Source organism: Gymnoscopelus braueri (assembly GCF_963280865.1).
Source record: "Gymnoscopelus braueri genome assembly, chromosome: 6".
Taxonomy (NCBI): domain Eukaryota; kingdom Metazoa; phylum Chordata; class Actinopteri; order Myctophiformes; family Myctophidae; genus Gymnoscopelus; species Gymnoscopelus braueri.
In genome coordinates, this window is record NC_137607.1 from 5,450,626 (window position 1) to 5,468,940 (window position 18,315).

Sequence of the window (18,315 nt, forward strand, 5' to 3'; positions counted from 1 at the left end):
AGGGTGAAAGTGCTAAAACTGGCACAACAATTGAGTTTGAATATATATATATTTTTCCCTCTCCTTTCCAATTGCCCCCCTAGCGCCCCCTGGTGGACCCCCACATTGAAAACCACCTACAGCAGTGGTTCTCAAAGTGGGGTCTGGGGACCATCCAGGGGTCCTTGAGAGGGTTCGAGGGGTCCCCAGCAAAAGTAGTTAATATAGAGCATCAAAATCGGTTTAACCGCTTTAACCCTTTACACGTGGGCGTGACCCGTTGTGAGCTTGTAGATCTGCTATTTTAAAAAAAATCATTTTACATTTTTTAAATGTGGAATATTTTTTACATGTATTTTTAAGATTTTACAAACAAAGATCTTGTCATGGGAGGTCCCTGGGTACAAAGTCTTTTCAGATGGGGTTCCGCGGCCAAATACACATTACTTTGGAGGTCGTTGATATGGAATAAGATTGAGAGAACACACTGGACTATATAACAGTACAGTGTGATTTCTCTGCCCGTGGTGATGCAATGTACCATGAGAAATGGATCCTATCTGTGTGTGAGAATCCTATACTGTGACTAGAGGCTAGCTTTGACTCACCGGTACCGCAGGAATGCAGCCGTATATACTTAGGTCGCCCCCCCACTGCGGCTCTCCTTTCTGACACACAGCTGTAAGCAGGCTGCACCGGGCCAGCTCATTCCTCTAGCACCGGCTTATTATGCAGGTTAACCCGTTAAGACCTGGAACGCATCTGTGTCACTTTTTCATTTGAGCTAAAAAGCATTATTTTACACTTTGGGCTATTCAAAAATAGCAGATATACAAGCTCGTAGCGCGGCACTGAGTGCCGCGCTACAAGCTTGTATATCTGCTATTTTTGAAAAATCGTGAAAATGTCTGCAAATCTGTGAATATATATTGTTTAAAGTGAACATTTTTAACTCTATTCTTTGCTTTTGGGGGTCCCTGGAACTAAACATTTTGAGATGGGGGTCGGCGGCCAAATACATATAATTTTGGGGGTCCTTGACATGAAGAAGTTTGAGCACCACTGATATAGAAACATACGTTTTTTTCAGAATACTGTTGGGATTTAGGAGACATGTAGAATCGGCTTCAGGTCTTAATGGGTTAAAAACGGTGGGAGTTGTGCTGATGGCAAAAGTAAAAGTAAGGCCTCCAAGTTGTTCTCAGCTTTCAGTGTTCTCATACTGTGGTCAACATGTTTCTTACAGGCGTTGATAGCCATGCTTGTCTTTGAGTCTCCTGCCTCTTAACGCCATGTTGAACCCTAGCGTTCCTATTCTGGGCTTGTCTTAATATTCCGGAAGATTATTGCCGATCTACAAGATCACGATGTAGGGACCGGACCGCCGGCCTAATGGTCCGGGCACCTAGGCTCTGATAGCCTGACAGCGTGACGCGGGTTCGAGTCCCGATCCCGACGACCTTTGCTACACGTGGCTCCCCGTCTTTGTCCCTCATTCTGTCCATCTTCAATTCAAAAACTATCAATAAAGGCAGAAAAGCCTAAAACAAAACTTTGTTTAAAAAAGATCATGATGTAGGTCACCTACAAGCAGACGCACTGTGAGCTTGTAAGAGATTTGGTGTAGAGGGCAAAAAGGATGCGACCAACTTGAAAGTATGCCCCCCTGGGGGACCCCGGGCTGTTCTGGTAGTACTGTATATAGGGTTTAAATGGTTAAATAAGATTATTAGTGATTATTCCTGTAAAGCTTATTACAGGAATTGATGATATACTCTTGTGTGGGAGAATATTTTGGGGGATTTGTATTTTTGTTCTGCCCCTTTTCTTTTTTGACAGTCCCACAATTTCACAGCAAAAACAATGCTTTACGTTTCCCACAAAACACATAGAAACGTAATGAGAAAATACACTGCAAAAAATACACTGCAAATGGATGTCGTTAAATTATGGAGATAAGAGGTTTCTGCCCGACAACAATGATATCATTTTTTTTTTGCTTGTAATCATCACTGTTAAGCCAAAGCCTGGTTGGGACTCCTGAGATTCCTGCAGAGTTTAGTCTGTGATGTCTGGGTGGGTTTTTTCCACTCCACACCTTCCACAGCAGTATTGTTTTGCCCCACGCTGGCTTAGCACGGCATGTTTGTTTCCCCCATTTACCATTTTTGTCATGGCTCTGCATGGCTCGGTTACTTTATAAAAGCATCACTAAGCCCTGGCACGCAAACGCATCTGATATACCAGGCCTTGCTTTCAAAATAAAAGCATTACTAAGCCCTGGCACGCAAACACATCTGATATACTGTACCAGACCTTGCTTTGAAAAGGGTGCTATGGGATGATTTCATATATAATCACGCAGAATGACGCAACGGTACAGAAGGTAGCACAACAATACCCACCACAATGTGGTAATTCAGTGGAAAACCACACCGCCATGATACTGTACTGTACTGCATTGGCTCAAAGTGGGGTCCGGGGACCCCCAGGGGTCCTTGCGGGGAGGTACCAGGAGGTCCCCAGCAAAATTAGTTAATAAAGCGTCACAGTCATTTGAACCTTTTATCCATATTTTATACTTTTATACTTTTTTACATGAGCTTGGGGGGGGGTTCGTGGAGAAGTGACCGCGAACACAGATTATGACCAATCTTTGCCACTGAAGTAAATCGTCTCATATGTCCAACCAAAACGGTTACTTTTCAAAAACGGCAAAAGTAGCAGATCTACAAGCTCAAAACAAGCATGTGGATCTGCTACTTTTGCTGCTTTTGTATGACGCTGTAGAATGATCAAGTAGGACGTTGATTTACAAAAAAATATGAAGATAAGAGGTTTTCCGACAGCAACAAAATATTGGAGCCATTCTTCGCGAACCAAGTACAGTGTGTTCGGAACATTCTGACATTTAAAATGGTCTTTCTCAGACAGACACATGAGAAGGAAATTATCTCATCACAGAGCTGTCTATGTTAGCGCCACACTCCCGCGACTTGCAAGATCTACTAGCAGCACTTATCACAGGACTAGAATCGGAATCAGTTCTATTTGACACATCACAGTTTTACAGGGGTAAAGCATTAGGTGAATTATTTTGAAACATTAGCATCATATGTGGGGGGGGGGAGTAGCAGCAGGTACAGTGCTGTTTCAAAGACCAGTTTGTACACTATGGAAAGGTAAAAAAAACAAAAACACGTTTCACTTGGTTCGTTCACAAGATCTGACATTCACGTCGAGTGATCAGACTTGTGTGCCATTTTGTACTAGTATGTACTTATCTTAGCCCAAAATATAAAGGCACTCGTGCTTACTCAGAGAACCGGGGTTACGCCAGTAACCTAAAGTTCTGCAGTGTTAAAAAAAAAGAAAAAAAAAGGCTGTCCTAGTCTCAGCCAGCAGCAGTATCATGGACGCTGGACAGACGACCCACTTGTCTCTCCCTCCCTGTCCCTCCAAGGACACAGCCAGCCAGCGCTGATTTAGTGTGGGTCTGTAGGATGACCAGAGGACACTCTCTCTCTCTCTCTCTCTCTCTCTCTCTCTCTCTCTCTCTGCAGAATGATCTCCAGAGAGGGAGAGAGGGTGACAGATCTAGTAGCTGGTGACAGCAAAGTGACACCATGGACTGCATGAATCACTTGACTTGCACAGAGGAGGGAGTTAGGCAGTCTCAGTGCTCCGTCTTGCAAAGCAAAGTCTATCAATGTTAATTGATCCCTTTGTACAAATGTGGGTTCATTTAATACAGGTCCATTTGGTTGCATTTGTAACAGAGTTACAACAGTGTTGCTTTAACCAAATTATATCATTATTACAGCACCTTGAACTTCGCCATCCATATTGTGGAAGGAACATTAGCCCAAAATAGCCAATTTACAAGCTCACAACACTATGCCGCGTCGTGAGCGTAGAGCCAGGGCTCTTCAACAGGGGGTCTGGGACCCCTAGGGGGTCCTCAGAGTTACTGCAGGGGGGCCACCAAATGTTTGTGTGATTAGATTTTTTTTTTTTTTACATAAACCACTTGACCCCTGTTATCCCTATTCTGAAGAGAACTTAGGCCGAAAATAGCCGATCTACAAGCTCACAACGCCTCGCAGCGCGAGGCGGTGTGGGCTTGTAGATCGGCTATTTTTGGCAAAGAGGTTTGGTGTTGGTCTATGAAATCTATGAAAGTACAATGTTATACAGTATGTACAGTAGTGGGGGTCCCTGCTTCATTTCTCTTTCAGCTAGGGGGTCCTTGGGCTGAAAAACATGGAAGACCCCTGGTGTATATAGTGCGTACCAAAGAAATCATGAAGGGGGCGTCGACGAGTGTCATTTGGTAGCGGCGGACATCTTTGTGGGGTATAAACAGGTTGACTTAAAGGTTCTATGACATTCATTTTCACTTTTTTTATTTTTTATGTTTTTTGGGGGGTTTTATGACCTCAATTACACCCAAAAAATCTGAACTTTGAACATTCAGTGGATTTTCTGTGGTCTGGGGTTTTCTGAATAATTAGGCTGAAAAGTAATATGAGCTTGGCCCTTTGGCAGTGAGGTCACAGCCGATTAATCCCGCCCACTCTCCTCCTTGCCCCTCCCCTCCCCTATCCTTTCCTTTGGGGGGGGGGGGGGGGGGCGGAGCAGAGGCGATGATTGACAGGCAAAATCCCTCACTAGCGACACCCGCAGGCAAAGATTTCTTTTTTCATTGCAGTTGAAAAGGCTTTAGAAATGTGAGAGAAAAACACCTGCCATGGATCAATGGAGTGGAATTTTTTGTTAAAACTTTCTATACACGTTTGAAGGACCATGACAAAGACTTTTAATGTGTGGTAAAACTGAACGTCATGAAACCTTTAACATTGACCCCCACAAGTATGTCTGCAGCTACTATGCCACGCCCCCCCGTGGTGACGACACGTTGGCAAGCACTATAGAGGAAAAAAACGGCACAAGTACAGTTGCGACTCCGGTCCGTTTTACTAAGTCTAGAGGGTTTAAGTGTTTAACCCATTAATACCTGGAACGCATCTGTGTCACTTTTAGATTTCTTTAGGCTATTCAAAAATAGCAGATATACAAGCTCATAGCGTGGCACCGAGTGCCGCGCTACGAGCTTGTAGATCTGCTATTTTTGAAAAATCGTGAATAATTTTTTTTTACATTTGTTTCCGAAAAACTGTTAGGATTTTGAAAATGTTTAGAAGCGGCCTCAGGTCTTAATGGGTTAACACATTCACTGGCGTCTGGCGGTGAATGTGTTAAATGAATGTTTTTTTTATTTTCATTCTAGGATTTGGAACAAACTGTTCTTGTGCTGATGTGTGTGTGTGTGTTCCCTGTGCAGCTATGTGGCCATGTTCCCGTACACGCCCCGCAAGGATGACGAGCTGGAGCTGAGGAAGGGCGAGATGTTCCTGGTGCTGGAACGCTGTCAGGACGGCTGGTTCAAGGGCACCTCCATGCACACGGGCAAGATCGGAGTGTTCCCCGGCAACTACATGAGCCCTGTCAGCAGGTCAGCGTGGTAACACACCGTACATTACAACTACATGAGCCCTGTCAGCAGGTCAGCGTGGTAACACAACACACCGTACATTACAACTACATGAGCCCCGTCAGCAGGTCAGCGTGGTAACACACCGTACATTACAACTACATGAGCCCCGTCAGCAGGTCAGCGTGGTAACACACCGTACATTACAACTACATGAGCCCCGTCAGCAGGTCAGCGTGGTAACACACCGTACATTACAACTACATGAGCCCCGTCAGCAGGTCAGTGTGGTAACACACCGTACATTACAACTACATGAGCCCCGTCAGCAGGTCAGTGTGGTAACACACCGTACATTACAACTACATGAGCCCTGTCAGCAGGTCAGTGTGGTAACACACCGTACATTACAACTACATGAGCCCTGTCAGCAGGTCAGCGTGGTAACACAACACACCGTACATTACAACTACATGAGCCCCGTCAGCAGGTCAGCGTGGTAACACACCGTACATTACAACTACATGAGCCCCGTCAGCAGGTCAGTGTGGTGACACACCGTACATAACAACATGTAATGTAATGTACATGTAATGTGGTAACACAACACACCGTACATTACAACTACATGAGCCCCGTCAGCAGGTCAGCGTGGTAACATAACACACCGTACATAACAACTACATGAGCCCCGTCAGCAGGTCAGCGTGGTAACACACCGTACATTACAACTACATGAGCCCCGTCAGCAGGTCAGCGTGGTAACACACCATACCGTACATTACAACTACATGAGCCCCGTCAGCAGGTCAGCGTGGTAACACACCGTACATTACAACTACATGAGCCCCGTCAGCAGGTCAGCGTGGTAACACACCATACCGTACATTACAACTACATGAGCCCCGTCAGCAGGTCAGTGTGGTGACACACCGTACATAACAACATGTAATGTAATGTACATGTAATGTGGTAACACAACACACCGTACATTACAACTACATGAGCCCCGTCAGCAGGTCAGCGTGGTAACACAACACACCGTACATTACAACTACATGAGCCCCGTCAGCAGGTCAGCGTGGTAACACACCGTACATTACAACTACATGAGCCCCGTCAGCAGGTCAGTGTGGTGACACACCGTACATAACAACATGTAATGTAATGTACATGTAATGTGGTAACACAACACACCGTACATTACAACTACATGAGCCCCGTCAGCAGGTCAGCGTGGTGACACACCGTACATTACAACTACATGAGCCCCGTCAGCAGGTCAGCGTGGTAACACACCGTACATTACAACTACATGAGCCCCGTCAGCAGGTCAGCGTGGTAACACACCGTACATTACAACTACATGAGCCCCGTCAGCAGGTCAGCGTGGTAACACACCGTACATAACAGACACCTCTTATCTCTTATGTTTTTAGCTTTTTGTGTTTCTATCGTAAATCAACTAGCCTGGTAAACCCTCCCTCCGGAAATCTCATTTCCATTTGATTCCAGGAGTGAGTCTGGCCTGATGGCTTGTATGGGCGTTTCTAGCGCATTACCAAAAAAAAGAGCCTATCAGCGTCGTCGCACATCGTTCTGTGATTGACAGCGACAGTTGGCCAATCAGGTGGCGAGTTCGAGTGAGCCCGAATGGCACCGAGTGCAGCCTGAATGCAGCCGACAAAACACGAACGGCAGCCATCTTTTCTGTCCACTATTTTCTCCGCTGTTTTTTTACTTCAAAAAGCTCTCAAACTTCTATTTTGAGGCACGGAATTTACTTATAAGATATCGTTTGGATAGAATTTAGTTGTTTAACTTCATATATGTGGTCAATTAATCATGGCAGAGCCTATTTAAAAATAAAAATTTAGAGAACCGGTAGGGGCGGGCAGTGACACGCATGTATCCGAATAAGGCAACCCATTTTGGGCATGGCCGTCTCAAAAGTCCCGTTGCGTCACATTAGTCTGGTGAACTGCTGTTTGGCTGAAGGGGAAAAACAATCATTGGCTGAAGGGGTTGTCAGTCAACGGTATTACTCCCCGAGTCCCGCCCAACTCCAGCCCACAGCCAATATTGCAGAATGGGCGATCAGGCCAGACTCACTCCTGGAATCAAATGGAAATGAGATTTCCGGAGGGAGGGTTTACCAGGCTATAAATCAACGGCCTACTTGATCATACTGGGAAAAGTACTCACATTTCTTACTTAAATAGTAAGTATCAGTAGTATCAATACTGCATTGTAGAAATACTCTGTTACAAGTAAAAGTCCGGAATTAAAAATGTACTTGAGTAAAAGTACAATAGTATTGGTCTCAAAATGTAACTTAAAGTACTACAAGTACTGAAAAGTTTGAAAATAGCCGATATACAAGCTCACAACGCTTAGATCTGCTATTACTTTACACCACTGGTTTTGAGCTTGTAGATCTGCTACTTTTGCTGTTTTTGAATTTTAATTCTGAAAAGTACCAGTTTTGGACATAATGAGGTTTCCACCTGACAGAGACCACATACAGTAGTACAGTATTTACACACACAGCAGCTCGTTTACATACGTGTGCATATTATCCACACACACACACACACACACACACACACACACACACACACACACACACACACACACACACACACACACACACACACACACACACACACACTCTCTGCAGGCTGTAAATACTTTTCTCATTATCTTTATTGTGTTATTGCTCTTCATTGTGCATTCCAGCCCAGTTATCTAACTGCTCACACCAAAGGAAAAAGATCCTGCTCAATTATGTTAAGCTTTACTAACAGAATTACCAGATTTTTATTTCATTTTTTAAAATATATATTAACCATACAACTAGTATTGCCATTACAAAGCCGTCCCTATGAGCTATGAGCTTGTAGATCTGCCATTTATTTTGAAAACGTGAACATTTTTGCAAATCTTTGAATATATATTTTTAAAGCGAACATTTGTAACTTTGCTTCTGGGGGGTCCCTCCCTGGAACAAAATATTTTGAGATGGGGGTCCGCGGCCAAATACATATCATTTTGGGGGTCCTTGAGAAAGTTTGAGAACCAGTACAGCTGCAAAAACAACACGGTCAGCGGATTGATAATAAAGCTCTGTAACTCAGTTTAGTGAAATCTATCTGTGAACATTGTGACGTGTTGAGCTACACGTCAACCAGGATAAGAGATAAGATAAGACCTTTATTGACCCTGCAAAGGAAAATCTGTCGCCAAAGGCAGGACAGCAGTAGGGTTAGTGATTTTCTTTGGTTAAAGTAAGTGTTAAATAGCTCTATATTGTGATAGTAATCATTGCTATAGAGTGTTTGTTCAGTAACAGGAGTCTCCATGTCTCTCCAGCTCTTAATTAAACAGAGAATTCATTTTCAGGTCGGGATACCAATTTTATCCAATCAGGATAGAGAACTCAGACAGGATACAGATTTAAACAAGTGAAATTGGAAGTGATGACACAAAGAAATGAGCAGACACAATTGGAACTGGAACACTATAAAAATTAAGCTGACAAATGGGTGCTTTCTCCTGATTGGCTGAAATTCTGTCACCTACCTGAAAATGTATTTTCTGTTTAAAGAGCTGGAGAGACGTGTTGCTGAACAAACACTCTATAGCAATGATGATACTATCAGAATGTAGTGCTTTAACCTTTTAACCCAAAAAATCACTTATCCTGCCTTTTTAAGATACAATTACAGCCAGAGCCAATAATGAACCAAATGTACAACAATATTCACCCTCAACAGTGCTTGCATTATGCAGGACAAAATAAATAATAACATACCATGACATAACCATGTCAGATAGTGTCAGTTACTGTAAGATCTCAGCATGTCTGATGAAATCCGTGAAAACATGGACTTCATAGTTTCTCTGACATTGTTGCTGTTCTGTGTACCAGTGTTGATTTTGACAGCACATTTTGATGTAGTTTTAGACTTTTAGTCATAGTCTTTTGAATAAAATTCCATTTAGTTTTAGTCATATTTTAGTCATCTGAAAAGTTTTAGTTTTTGTCTAGTTTTAGTCGACTAAATATCATCAGATTATAGTTGACTAAATCTACAGTTGATTTAGTCGACTATAATGTATTTTGTCGGTGCCTTGATGGCGTCGTAATGGCTGATTTTACACTTGGTTGCATGCTGAAAATAGCCGATCTACAAGCTCACAACGCGTCGCGCTGCGACGCGTTGTGAGCTTGTAGATCTGCTATTTTCAGAGCGCAACTAGCGCAACCAACCATAAAATAACTTGTCTTTTAGTTCTACTGGATCTCTTCTCCACTAGTCCCTTCCTAACATTTTATTCTAGTTTTTATTTGTTGTTGAAATTGTCAATATATTTAGCAGTTTTTATTTCGTTTTTATTTAGTTTTCATCAGTGAAAACCCACCCAAAAGGTAGTCTACGAACATTTTTTGCCATAGTTTTAGTCATCGAAATCAACACTGCTGCGTTCCCCCCTTTTTTCAGGACGTCGTCAGGGAGCACCCAGCCCAAAGTGCCGCTGAGCCTGTGCACCCAGGCCGGCCGAGGAGTGACCATCGTCAGCCCCTCCGCCGCCATTGTTCCGGGGCCCGGGGGCGGGGACTTCAACAACAAGCCCCTCCTCCCTCCCGCGTGTTCTGGCGTCCCCGTGGCGGCGGCGGCGGCGGCGGCGGCGGTCTGCCCCCTGCCCGGCGCCGCCGTGGTCACCGCGGCCCAGACGGCCACGGGGCAGCAGCCCAAAGTCCTGATGCACGTCAACTCACAGATGACCGTCAACCAGGCCCGCAACGCTGTCAGGACAGGTAGGAGAGGACCCCTACCCCCCTGTGTGTGTGTGTGTGTGTGTGTGTGTGTGTGTGTGTGGATCTATTCCAGTGGGTTCTTAAACTTTTTAACCCATTAACTCTTACCCTGCCAGAGTTTTTTCAGAACAGTCTGTAGCCTCTGCCAGGGTTTTGACCGATTTTGGTACCTTTTCGCATAGCCACAGAATATTTTTCTCCAGTATGATTGATCCCAGATAATTTCTAATCACAGATGAGATTCAGGTTTGGTTTCACAAATGTCAACGAGGTCAATTTGACCTTGTTGTCATGTGTTGTTTGATGTTTGAAAATAGCTAAAAACCAGTGGTTTCAAACCAAAAAACATTGTGAATTGTTTGTCCGTTTCAATTTTAACATTGAAGTGGATGGAGCAGCAAATCTTTGGGAATTGTTATCTCCTTATTCGTTTGGAATATCGAAAAGGTGTCAATCTTAACACATTGGGTGCCAGAGGTTTATTAAAATATTATACGTTGAGTGCCAGCATTTCTTCCATCCACTTGCGTTATACATTTCGTGCTGTGAGAAGCCCAGACACGGAAGTGCATGTAAACAAAGCGTGCGTGCGAGACGGCGGAGGGTCCCGACTAACGCCTGGAACAATAATATTTCCAACGCGATCCTCCATTGCAGCGTGATCGCCGATCGAAAACGGCTCGTTTCCACCACATTAAAAAGAAATGGAGATATTAAGCTTTTAATCAAGGAGATCACATTGAAAACGCCGACCGGAAGGATTTTTGACATGGAGCCAGATCCAGCCTCTTCTTCTCAGAAACTGCTTGGGTGATGTCAAAGTTTCGTTTTAGCGCCCCACGTGGCCCACATGTATAAAAATAGAATTGGGTCAAAAACGGTCCGGACCGTTTTCGGCACTTCTCGTTTGGACCCTCAAAAACGGTCCGGACCGTTTTTGGCATTCAATGTGTTAAATAATTAGAGAATCTTTTTAGAATTTTTTTTTTTTTGAATTTTTTTTTTTTTTTTGAAATTTTTTTAAAGACGTTTTTAAACGTCTTTGGCAGGCAATAGCTGAAGGCCCAAAGACGTTTATAAACGTCTTTGGCAGTTATAGAGTTAAGACCTGAGGCCGATTCTACAAAAACCTTCTAAATCAGTAGTTCATGTCGAGGACCCCCAAATTGATATGCATTTGGCCATGGACCCCCCTATCTGAAAAGGTCTTGTGCCAGGGACCCCCATAAGAGAATATTTGTGTTCAAGAATTCAAAAATAGCAGATTTACAAGCTCACTTGTAGCTTGCGTGAACTTGTATATCTGCTATTTTTGAGAACCACTGTTCTAAACCACTGTGCTAAATCCTAATCCAACTTTTCTATGATATTTTATTGCATTAAAAGCTACAATCCGGGACCTATTTTAATGAATAAAACATGATTTTGAAGCAGTCTGTATGGTCATGTTAAAAGGATCCCTGGCTAATAAGCCTGTTATGCCTTATAGTCCATCTTTTACTCAGGGGGAACAACGGCAGTCACAAGTTGATTTAGGGCTGGGGCGGTATGGATGTTTAGTTATGGCGGTAATGAATCACTGTTTACCGATGGTATGGCGCTATCGCAGTATCTTTAATTTTGAATGAAAAGGTTAATAAAATAAAAATAATAATAATAATCGCGATTATGAACTCGACATTGCGGTATTGCGGTTATTGCACCCAGCCCTATGTGGTCCAGCAATAAACAATCATTACCTAACCTAAACATAACTAAAGACCAACTTAATACTTCCTAAGGTTAATAGGAAAAGGTTACAATAAACAATATTTTAAATGTTTTTATTAGCACATGCATTCCATACATACCATAGGGCTTAAACACCAACATATGTATATATTTCAGGCGAACGTAATTTTCAAATCTTTGCTTCTTTTCCCCCTTGGCACAAAATATTTTTCAGATGGGGGTCCGTAGCCAAATATATATCATTTTGGGGGGGCCTTGACATGAAAAAGATTAGAGAGCCACTGCTATAAGAGCTGTTAAATAACAGCAGCATTCTGTCCCCTCTCAGCAGCGGCGTGTCACAGTCAGGAGCGTCCCACAGCGGCGGTGACCCCCCTCCAGTCCCAGCCCCCTGTCGTGTCCTACCTGCCCCACCTGGCCATCGTGTGTCCCCAGCCCTCCTCCTCCTCCTCCTCCTCATCCTCCTCTTCCTCCGGAGGAGGAGGCGCTCAGGGCTGCTCCCGCGCCGGGGCCTCGGCGGCCGCCATGGGCTGCGCCGCCGCCTCCCTGACCCCGCCCAACGTGAGCGCCGCCTCTCTGGAGGGGGGCGTGGCCGCGCTCGTGGCCATGCCCGCCGCGGGCGCCGCCGGCAGCAACGGGTCTCCTCTCAACGCCGCCAACGCGGCGCTCGCCTGCAGAGCGGACAAAGACGGCAAGGTGGGGTTCCATGTGGACGCGTCTCCATTCCCCCGTTAACCCGTTGAGACCTGACGCCCATTCTAAATGTCTTCTAAATCATTGGTTCTCAAACCAGTGGTCCGGGGACCACCAGTGGGTCCTTGGGGAGGGTACCAGGGGGTCCCCAGCGAAACTAGTTAACATAGCGTCACAATCGTTTTAACCACTGAGCTTTGGCTATTCAAAAATAGCAGATATACAAGCTCATAGCGTGGCACCGAGTGCTGCGCTTTGAGCTTGTAGATCTGCTATTTAAAAAAAATCTTGAACATTTGTGCATATCTTGGAATATATATATTTTTTAAAGCAACATTTTTTAACTCAAATATTTGCTTCTGGGGGTCCCTGGCACGAAACATTTTCAGATGGGGGTCCGCGGCCAAATGTATATCAATTTAGGGGTCCTTGGCATGAAAAAGGTTGAAAACCACTGTTCTAAATCCAGTTTTCTGAAAAACGTATTGTTGCTACTTGCTATATCAGTTCAAACTTTTTTTTTTTTTTTTTATGTCAAGGAGACCCCCAAAATTATATGTATTTGGGCCGCGGACCCCCATCTCAAAATATGTTGTTCCAGGGACCCAGACGCAAAGATTTGAGTTTTAAAAAATTACTTTTAAAAACGTATATTCAAAGATTTGCAAAACAAGTCCCCAGGACCACGTGCCGTTTACATTTGGGACCAATAAAGTATTCAATCAATCAATCAATCAAATTGAAAGCTACCGCTTCGCCCAGATGTCCCGAATGTTTCCCATCGGTAGAGAGAGAGAGAGAGAGAGAGAGAGAGAGACTGGTGCGCCGCCCGCGTTAACTGCCAATTATTTACAATACCAAACACCCCGCTCTCTGTCGAAAATAGACAGTCGACGGAGAGCGGTTTATGTAGAATTTGCACACAATGCCGCCGTCTGTTCCCTCTAGCGGGCCTGGAGAATTGAGTTAGGGGGGTGGGGGGGGGGGGGGGGGGTTCAGACGAGGCCAACAGGCACCAGCTGTCTTGTTTTCTCCTGACGAGAGTCCCCAAACGCAGCCCGTCGATTGGCCCCCGTCCGCCCAACCGCATTATCCAAACTATTTTTTTTTCTTTTTTTCCAGGCTCAGTGAGAAGCAAAAACGTGATAATTAACCCTTTAAGACCGGGAACGCATCTGTGTCATTTTTTTGATTTCTTTTTTTAACTCCGATCTGTGCTTCTGGGGGGGTCCCTGGAACAACATATTTTGAGATGGGGGTCCGCGGCCAGATTTTGGGGGTCCTTGACAAGGAAGAGTTGGAGCACCACTGATATAGCAACATACTGTTACAACTGAGTTACAAATGCTTGCTTTAAAACAAATTATATTCAAATATTTGCACACATTTTCACGATTTTTCAAAAATAGCAGATCTACAAGCTCATACCGCTCTATGAGCTTGTAGATCTGCTATTTTTGAATAGCCAAAGAAATCTTAAAATGACACAGATGCGTTCCCGGTCTTAATGCATTAAACTAAAAGCTGCCAGACAGATTGTTTTTCGTGTGAAATGGAACCCGTCAGCCTGGTTCTGGGTGCGCGTCGCGGTTTAATCTAAAACGCTGTTGTCCCTCTCGTTGTCACGGAGCGTTTGTGACGATCGGCATGCGTCTGAGGTGTCTCATCACAGCCCTGTGTCCCCAGGGCTCAGGAAGAGCTTCTAGCCAGTGGCTGTTAGAACCATAAACAAGTTCTAGACCCGTCACCATCATTACATAATCGCCTCTAATCGCAATTGTTTGAGATAATCGCTATTATCTATTTGGTCGCCAGCAAAATGTGTTAATATTATAGCGTCACAATCATTGTAACCACTTTATCCATTATGTTATAGGTTGGCCATTCAAAAATAGCAGATCTACAAGCTTGTAGCAGTACACCTGCTATTTTTAAACATTCTTATTTTTTTTAACTTTGAAGTTTTTTAACACAAATCTTCCCCTCTGGCGGTCCCTGACACAAAACATTTTGAGATGGGGGTCCGTGGCAAAATATATATTTCAATTTTGGGGTCCTTGACATGAAAAAGTTTGAGAAAGGTGTAAGGCAGGGGTCTTCAACGTTTTTCAGGCCAAGGACCCCTTAGCTGAGAGAGGGATGAAGCAGGGACCCCCCACCCCACTACATATTGTATAAAGTTGTGCTGCAGATTGAGCTTTTTCATAGATTTCATAGATTCATTGACTATCATTGACTGACATTTAACCACTTAAACCTTCAATACTTTATACTTGATTTGCTCCTCCCCCCCCCCCCCCCACTCCAAACCTCTTTGCCAAAAAATAGCAGATCTACAAACTCACAACTTGAGCTGCTGTGAGCTTGTAGATCTGATATTTTTGGCTAATGTTCCCCTCCGAAAAGGAAGTCTAGGGTTCAAGTAGTTAATGTAAAAAAAATTATCCGATCTCTCAAAGATTTGGCGGACCCCCTATATAGTAGCTCTGAGGACCCCTTAGGGGTCCCGGACCCTGGTGTAAGGGACTGCTTTCATGCTGTTTTCCCAAATCTCAGATCAGGACCTTTTGGGCTCAAACAAACATCTTGAGATTTTGTATTTTTGCCTTTCTTTGTCAGCGGGAGAAGAAAGGCCTCCTGAAGCTGCTGTCCTCCAACAAGAAGAAGGCTCGTCCCTCCCCACCCTCCTCCCCCACGCTGGAGGCGGAGCAAGTGGCCGCCGGGGGGGAGACGGCGCTGCAGGGCGCCATGGGACTCGAGACCACCACCTCCTCCGCCACCCCGCCTCCTTCTGTGGGCCGGGTGGAGCCTGAACCTGCTGCTGCTGCCGCCTCCCCTTCCTCTTCCTCCTCTTCCTCTTCCTCCTCGGCCCCCGAGACCACCCCCCACCGCAAGGCCAGCCCCCTGGAGGTGTGCCCCCCCATCGCGCCGCCTCCTCGCCAAGCCTGCTCCTCTCTCTCCTCCCAGCTGCATGACGCACGGCCCATCATATGTGAGAGGTAATGAGAAGCCCTAGTTCTCCTGTGACGCCCCATAGAAAATGATTTAGTATGATCAAGTAGGGCGTTAATTTCCGAAAAAAACAAACACGAAAAGTTAAAAGATGCAGATCAACGACAGCATCGATAACATCCACAGTAACATCTCAGTGTCCAATAAGCAAGTGTCCATCTCTCTATGATGTTGATTTCGTCGACTAAAACTATGATGAAAAAGAAAAATGTTTGTCAACTACCTTTTTCCACTGACAAAAAACTAAATATAAACTAAGCCATGATGACTAAAACTAAGACTAAATATTGACAATTTCATCAACAAATACAAACTAGACCAAAATGTTAGTGAGGGACTAGTGGAGAAGTAGAACTAAAAGACAAGTAATTTTATGTTTGGTTGTGCTCGGGTGTTGCGCTCTGAAAATAGCAGATCTACAAGCTCACAACGCGTCGGTGTGAACTTGTAGATCGGCTATTTTCAGCAAGTGTAAAATCAGCTATTACGACGCCATCACAGCCCGCCAAAATACATTTTTGTCGAAAAAATCTACTGTAGATTTAGTCGACTAAAGTCTTATGATATTTATTTTAGTCGACTAAAATATGACATTTTTGCGAACGCGGAAGGAGGCGCGGCGAAGCCGCGCCTCCGACCAAGTGGAGCTTACTATGTAACCCTGCTCAGGTTGTGGGTCTGTCTGTCTGCGTGTCTGTGTGCATGCACTACCTATGTAGAGGGCGCCAGAGTGCAGGAATGTAGACAATGCTCTGATTTAAATGCAACAACACACACACACACACACACACACACACACACACACACACACACACACACACACACACACACACACACACACACACACACACACTTCTATGTTTTCGAGCTGCGTTCGCTTCCAGCGTTCGCACGTCTTACTTGTATTCAAAAGACTACGACTAAAACAACGTAAAACTTTGCTGTCAACATTAACACTTTGCTCTGACCTCGTCACCAGGTACAGGGTGGTGGTGTCCTACCCGCCCCAGAGCGAAGCGGAGCTGGAGCTCAAGGAGGGCGACATCGTGTTCGTCCACAGGAAGCGCGAGGACGGCTGGTTCAAAGGCACCCTGCAGAGGAACGGACGGACCGGCCTGTTCCCCGGCAGCTTCGTAGACAGCATCTAAAAAACAACCACCACCAACCCAAACTGATCAGTGATCAGACTCTGGTCTTAGACTCACACACTGAAACCCTTTTCCCAGAGGCCATTGCGGCTGCCACGGGAGATGGAAACGCCGATGGCCGCCGCACAGAGAAGGAGAGAGGGGGGGAAGGGGGGGGGGGACAATTTGGGAGGATGGAAAAGCTGGAGGACAGCACACTACTCACACTGTAAAATCCCCGAGCGTTGGTTTAACTCTGGGAGAGTCGGTACTTACTCTCAAGAGTTTTAAACCAACATCGAGGAGTTTACCGTGCATGATTTATTTTTCTTTCTTTTCTTTGGTGGCTTATTTATATCTGTGTAACAATTCAGATGTTTTTAAATGTGTGCCTTGTACTGTTCCTCACTTTATTGTACATAAGGAGACAAAAAAATATGTTTTTTTTTTTTAGCGTTACACAAAACAAACCAATAATATGCTGTTGATAGATTAGAAAAGAAAAATGCATTTTAACTTATTCAGTAGTCTTTGTTTTCTGGAAGAAGATGAAAAAAAAGCGGACAAGCTCTGCTCTGCCTTTTTTTTGGGGGGGGGGGGCGTTTAGGGTAAACAAAAAAAAGAAAGAAGCTGGCACATGGCTTTGGATCTGGACGACTCGCATCATCTCTCATCTCTCCTGAATGCTTTCCACTGTCGGACGATAAAGTGACGAGAGTGTTACTGAACGCAGCGGATGGGGGGGGGGGGGGGTGGAAGAGACGCGGCACTTAACGACGCCATCATCCACAGCGCTTGGCATCGCTCCCAGGAATACGATACTCCACCCCCCCACCCCCCCACCCCCCCACCCTCCGGGTCTAATCAGATTACCTGGGACTGGCTTGATGACCCGGCGATGGGGTCTTGGGACATATCTCGGCGATATTGCACCGTTATTTCATCACAAGGCGAGGCGAGGAATTGCACAATGTTTCGTCTCTTTAACCGGGGCTGTTCCACAGGGCTCCGGGGGGGTTGTTTGGTTGGGGAGTAGGTGGGTGGGTGGGTGGGTGGTGGGAGGGAGGGAGGGGGGGGTCTGGGCGTTCTGTGTCGCTGAACCCCTCGTTAATGATCAAATACGTGCATGCAAGCCAATTCGCTAGAAGATGAACTTACAGCTCGCTTCGGTTGGATCTTTTTATAATGATAATACGGGGGAATGAAATAACACTCCATAGTAGACTCAGCCATTGAAATGTCTGCTTCCTTTATATTTCCTATATGTACTGGTCTGTAGTATAGCTGCTGGGCCTCAAAAAAAAAACTCTCCCCTCTGGGCCTTAACCTCCTCATAGACAGAGCTCTTAACAAGCGTTAACCCTTAGTAGACAGAGCTCCACAGCACAAGAGCCACACATGCCTATCATTTCAAGAAGGACTGATACCTTTTTTTTTCTCTCCTGTGTATTTATATT

The 18,315-nt window shown here is 44.9% G+C and overlaps 1 protein-coding gene across 1 annotated transcript in view; it reads left to right on the plus strand.

Annotated features, from left to right (window-relative positions):
• Positions 1-17,432, plus strand: part of sh3rf1 (SH3 domain containing ring finger 1) — a 101,152-nt gene extending 83,720 nt beyond the window's left edge. The window contains exons 8-12 of the mRNA XM_080431324.1: positions 5,324-5,494; positions 9,979-10,295; positions 12,355-12,722; positions 15,339-15,718; positions 16,711-17,432. Of these exons, the coding sequence (XP_080287450.1) occupies positions 5,324-5,494; positions 9,979-10,295; positions 12,355-12,722; positions 15,339-15,718; positions 16,711-16,879 (1,405 nt within the window). The 3' untranslated portion in view covers positions 16,880-17,432. The remainder of the gene's footprint in view (positions 1-5,323; positions 5,495-9,978; positions 10,296-12,354; positions 12,723-15,338; positions 15,719-16,710) is intronic.
• The last annotated feature ends 883 nt before the right edge of the window (positions 17,433-18,315 follow it).